Below are 5,658 nucleotides of genomic sequence, written 5' to 3' on the forward strand. Positions count from 1 at the left end.
TAGCAAAGGTAATTCCTTTCACTAACTCGCGTATATAAGTACCAAAAATCCAACAATGATACCTTTCTCTTCTCTCACCGGAACCTTATACCGCTCTCCCCTTCACCGAATCATCGCCCAACCACAAATTTTTTCGTAAACCTCTCTCAATGCTATATAAGGGTTAAAAATTTCATCTTTTTCATCCAACCCAAACACATATAATAGTTAATAAAAAAGCACTTTTGTATTAATCAATACAGAACATGTAAATAGATAATATACTTTTATGAGTAAAAGACAATGTTGTATGATGCTCCGATTATGAAATTTTGAAAATTCTTTTCTCTGATTTTTCAGTTTTTCTTTTTTTGTGAGTTTATGATTAGAATAGGATTGGAGAAATTTGGGATGTTTTTCTAAATTTAATATTCTATAGTTTTTGCTACTTATTTGGGAAGAAATTATCATGAGTAAGATTGTGACTCGAAAATTTTTGGGATGTGATTTAAAAGAATCTAAAATTAATTTTAAAAGAAAATTAATGATCCAAATTATAAAAAAGGAGAATACCTTAATAATGGATATATTATTCCACACACTTATCAAAAAACTATAACTCATTAATAATATTTTTTTATTGTATATATCTTTTTGGTTACTTATCAAGTTATCATAACCAATATTATATATATATTGGATTAAATAACAATATTAATGGGAGTATGCTTTATATTTAGTAACAAGGAAACTGTAGTACAAAAATTTAGGATGAAAGAATTATTCTTCTTTGAGTATGATTATTATGTTGAGACTTGGTTGGACGAATATCCACATGCAACGGTATGAGAGATAGATATCATAGTTTGTCAACTCTGTGGACCTACCCAGTATCAATTATTGGAGTCAACTCTCCTTTTCAATTATATATATACATTACTCCTTTCTGATATATAGATATCATATAAAAATGTCTTTTGTAAATATGATAATTAAGATTTAAAATAAATGTTATATTAAACAGTTTGATCATATATTAATTTTTTAACGTTTTCAATCATTATCTTATTATTAATGGTTGAATGTATTATTATCAATTTAAACAAAATAAGAATTTGCAGGTGTATGTGAGAATTATAGTAAGACTTTTTTTTTTATGTTAATTCTTATTTTGTTATAATATCTTACAATTTGTTACTCGAAAAAATCTAGGGAGCTAGTAATTTTTGTATTTTCTGGTCAGTACTTAACCATCAAAACAAAAGTGAGTGATTTTTTACTATTAGATGTAATCTCACACCATTAAAAATACTATTAATGGCCAATTAATGATTACAAAACACTAAAATTACTGACTTCTAGCATTCCTCTTTGTTACTTATTATTGTATAGATTTTTCACATGATAAAAATTTTCTTCTTCATATGATTACCATTGGTTTATTGAGGACTCCACCCCTTAGTTACTTTCGGTTATTTGAAATGTAGAAAATGAATATGGAAAAAAAAAAAAAATCTCTTCTTCCAACTTCCAAGTGAATACAAAACTTGTACAATTATTTGAGTCCGGAATTCTGTATACAATTCATACCATCATCTTTCTTATTATTATCTTTATAAAAAAAATAATAAATTTTTTGTTTCCTTATTATTTTGAATCAAAACAAAATATTGGGTGCGAATGAAAGGAAAACAACTAATAATAATAGCAGTCCCTTTCTGCGAATATGATAAGCCAACAATTTTACAAGCTTAGCTATAACTCTTGATTTAGTTCTCTCCCAAAAACTCAAGAAATTTAGCATGAGAATAATTCTAGTTTTGCAGTTTAATTTGTATTGATGGAGTAAATCATCGAAAACCATGAACGTTGAAATATTGAAAAGGAGTTGAGAAAAATAGTTCCACATGTGTCACTGTGCATGCATATATATTCCTTAATTAATAATGTGCATGAACATGGACCTCCTTTACTTTTGTAAAATTGGTTAAAAGCATATATAAAGCAAAGGTTAATGAAACCATTGAAACACAATTAATTAGAATGTGATGATCGTAAACACATGTGTTATCCTTTTCAAAGCAGAGATTAGAGAATAGAAGCTGTGTGGGGTAGCAAAAGCACTTTGTAAGAGAGTCGGCCAAATGTGGAATGGCTCAGTGGCTCACAGCCTTCACAGCCCCAAAATCAATCAATTAACATCAATGTTGGTATTGCTCTAAGTCTCTAACTTCATTTGGTTCCACATATTCCTCTATAATAAGTCTCTTTTCCAATCAACATCACCTTTTGTTAATACAAAAAAGTAAAATATCTGATCATAAAACAAAGTTTGAATCTATCCTAGAACCTTCCACTTAAAATTGTGATAAACCTAATCCCTTTATTTATTTTTATTTAATTTTGGAATAGGAAAAGAAAAGGAGGACAAGTAGTGATGTGTCTCAAGTCTCAATGCAAAGTGGTAGGTCGCTTTTGGGATCTCAGTGGTTTATGTTGTGCCTATAAAAGGGGGAACCTCACACCACAAACTTGTTAAGCATAGCCAAGTATAGCAAAAACAAACTTCTATTCTTCTATTCTTCTTTGTGGAAGCAGAATCTTGAGAAACATGGTTAGTAGTTTAGGCTTAGGCCAAATTAGAAACATTATATTTCTTAGCTATCTTTTATGGTATTAATTATTTAATTTGAGATATATACATGCAGGAGGGAAAAATGAGTTGGACAGTTGCAGATGCTGTGGACTACAAAGGCTACCCTGCTGATAGGTCCAAAACTGGTGGTTGGGTTCCTGCTGCTCTTATTTTAGGTTTGTAATTATAATAATAATAATCATCCTCACAGTAATAACCTTAAGTTAAAGGTGATATATGTAGATACACTCAGAGGAATTATATACCAGATATAGTGATAATTCTAGTGTCACTTTCTGTTTTGACTCGAAGGAGGAAAATAACAAACAGCATAACATGGTATATCTGCCATATGAATATAACAAACAGCATAACCAGATATCTTCCAAGTGTGTCCTTTTTGTTTCCACGGTATCACCATTGATTTCATCAACTTTTAATGTACACTACATATCATATTACTCTTCTTTTTCTCTTTTGTTTTGTTTATCACTCTTCTTTTCTGCCTTTTAGACCATTAGATTAATCTACACTTTTCACTTCCATCTCTGCTTAAGCAACACAGTTATTATTCAATTCATTACACGTGCTAATTTCATGATGGAATACAAAATTAAAACGGAACTAATTAGAATCACTACAGGGATTGAAATTGTTGAGAGGCTCTCAACCATGGGGATTGCAGTGAACTTGGTGACATACATGATTGGAGTGATGCACCTTCCAAGCTCAACCTCAGCCAATATTGTCACTGACTTTATGGGAACCTCATTTCTCCTATGTTTGCTTGGAGGTTTTCTAGCAGATTCCTTCCTTGGAAGATACAAGACAATTGGAATCTTTGCTGCAATCCAAACACTGGTTTGTTAGTTATACTAATATATTAACTTAAACATCAAAATTAATATCACACATTTACTTAGAGGACATGGTGAATTGGTGATTTCTTCAGGGTACTGCTTCATTAGCAATCTCAACAAAATTGCCACAGTTACGTCCACCACCATGCAATCCAAGATCAAACAGTAACACTTGCCAACCAGCCAATGGATTTCAAATGGGAATCTTGTACGTGGCTCTATATCTTATTGCACTTGGAACCGGTGGCCTAAAGTCTAGTGTATCAGGCTTTGGAAGCGACCAATTTGATGAGAAAGATGAGAAAGAAAAATCCCAGATGGCCTATTTCTTCAACCGGTTCTTCCTCTTCATAAGTTTTGGAACTCTTGCAGCTGTTACAGTTCTTGTGTACGTTCAAGATGAAGTGAGCAGAAGTTGGGCTTATGCGGTTTGTTCTGTTTGCATGATCATAGCCATCTTGGTGTTCTTGTCAGGAACCAAGAGGTATAGATTCAAGAAAAGCATGGGAAGCCCCATTGTTCATATCTTCCAAGTTATTGCAGCTGCAATCAGGAAAAGGAAGTTGGAACTTCCATACAATGTTGCCTCTTTGTATGAGGACACTCCAGAGCCTTCTAGAATAGAACACACCGATCAATTCTGGTATGCTAATTATCAATATTAATAACCGTCTCATATATAAGTAATAAGTAATAAGTAATAAGCAACAATCCTTTTGAATTGTGTAGTTTTCTGGAGAAAGCAGCGATTGTGGTTGAGGGTGATTTTGAAGAGAACTCTGGACCAAACCCATGGAAACTGTGCTCACTAACAAGGGTGGAAGAGGTGAAAATGATGGTGAGGCTTCTTCCAGTATGGGCCACAACTATCATATTCTGGACCACATACGCACAGATGATCACGTTTTCAGTTGAGCAAGCCTCCACCATGGAAAGGAATCTTGGCAGCTTCCAAATCCCCGCTGGCTCTCTCACTGTCTTTTTCGTTGCTGCAATCCTAATCACTTTGGCTCTCTATGACCGAATCATCATGCCCCTCTGGAAGAAGTGGAAAGGCAAACCAGGTAATTATGCTTTTCTTCTCTTCTTACATTAATCATTCATTTCAATTATTCATTTTTCTCAATACTATAGGATTCACGAGCCTACAAAGGATTGCAATTGGGCTTGTACTTTCAACATTGGGAATGGTGGCAGCTTCTGTATGCGAGAAGAAACGGTTAACAGTTGCAAAGAGTGTTACCGGTAACCCTGCAACACTGCCTATAAGCGTCTTCATTCTCATCCCACAGTTCTTCTTGGTTGGTTCGGGTGAAGCATTCATATACACAGGCCAACTCGATTTCTTCATAACACAGTCACCCAAAGGGATGAAAACAATGAGCACAGGACTCTTCCTCACAACCCTCTCCCTTGGCTTCTTCGTCAGCAGCTTCCTCGTCGCCGTGGTCAAGAAAGTCACCCGAACCCACCACGGCCAGGGGTGGCTAGCTGACAACATTAACAAGGGAAGGCTTGACTTGTTCTATGCACTTCTCACCATACTTAGTGCCATTAACTTTGTGGCGTTTTTGGTGTGTTCTTTATGGTATAAGCCTAAGAAACCAAAAGCAACAACCATGCAAAAGGGTGAGATTAATAACAACTCTGCTGAGAACAGGTGCTGATGAAGATAATCAGAAGGAGGAGGGAGTTTTTGAGGATTACAAGACACCATAATTAATTACTCTTGCTTCTGTATGTGTGTGTTACCTTTTTTGTTTCTGAATTGATATGTAGATAGGTATAGTTTTATTTTTATGAAGAGTGTATGTGTATACGAAGAATTGGTTGAGATATTAAGCTATTCTTCGTGCATATATTGTAGAAATTAAATAATGTTCTTCAGCTTTGGCTTCCATTGTAATATATTGTTCTCATTTTCAAGCCCTTGCTCTTATTTTATTTTGAGGTATTGAGACAGAGTTTGAACTGAAACTCAATATCACGTTTGTTGGCTTAAAGATTGGTAAGGATACAGAAGACTGAAATTTTTAGAGACAGAGACCGAAACTTCAATAACATTTTATACCTAAAATATCCTCATTTTAATTAATTAATTTTAATTTTACCTTTTGTACAAATTAAATTAGAGTTTCATTCTTGTTTTAATTTCTGTCTCCCACTTTGCACCAAATAGAATAC

General features: G+C 33.7%; 1 protein-coding gene across 2 annotated transcripts; it reads left to right on the top strand.

Annotated features, from left to right (window-relative positions):
• The first annotated feature begins 2,333 nt into the window (after nucleotides 1–2,333).
• LOC112784735 (protein NRT1/ PTR FAMILY 6.2) lies at nucleotides 2,334–5,400 on the top strand. 2 transcript variants are annotated; one of them, XM_025828031.3, is made up of 6 exons: nucleotides 2,334–2,593; nucleotides 2,688–2,790; nucleotides 3,258–3,475; nucleotides 3,567–4,117; nucleotides 4,204–4,538; nucleotides 4,609–5,400. In XM_025828031.3, the coding sequence occupies exons 1-6, from the start codon at nucleotides 2,591–2,593 to the stop codon at nucleotides 5,139–5,141; spliced, it is 1,743 nt and encodes a 580-aa protein (XP_025683816.1). In that variant the 5' UTR covers nucleotides 2,334–2,590; the 3' UTR covers nucleotides 5,142–5,400. The 2 variants fall into 2 exon arrangements, with proteins under 2 accessions (XP_025683816.1, XP_029152526.1); XM_029296693.1 differs by lacking the exon at nucleotides 2,334–2,593 and having other exon boundaries at nucleotides 2,682–2,790.
• The last annotated feature ends 258 nt before the right edge of the window (nucleotides 5,401–5,658 follow it).

The sequence above is a fragment of the Arachis hypogaea genome, chromosome 20, assembly GCF_003086295.3.
Source record: "Arachis hypogaea cultivar Tifrunner chromosome 20, arahy.Tifrunner.gnm2.J5K5, whole genome shotgun sequence".
Taxonomy (NCBI): domain Eukaryota; kingdom Viridiplantae; phylum Streptophyta; class Magnoliopsida; order Fabales; family Fabaceae; genus Arachis; species Arachis hypogaea.

Coding starts and splice junctions, on each gene's coding strand:
- LOC112784735 (XM_029296693.1), top strand. CDS start 2,682: ATGCAGGAGGGAAAAATGAGTTGGACAGTTGCAGATGCTGTGGACTAC. Junction 3,476..3,566: donor TTGCTGCAATCCAAACACTG/GTTTGTTAGTTA, acceptor TGATTTCTTCAG/GGTACTGCTTCATTAGCAAT. Junction 4,118..4,203: donor GAACACACCGATCAATTCTG/GTATGCTAATTA, acceptor TGAATTGTGTAG/TTTTCTGGAGAAAGCAGCGA.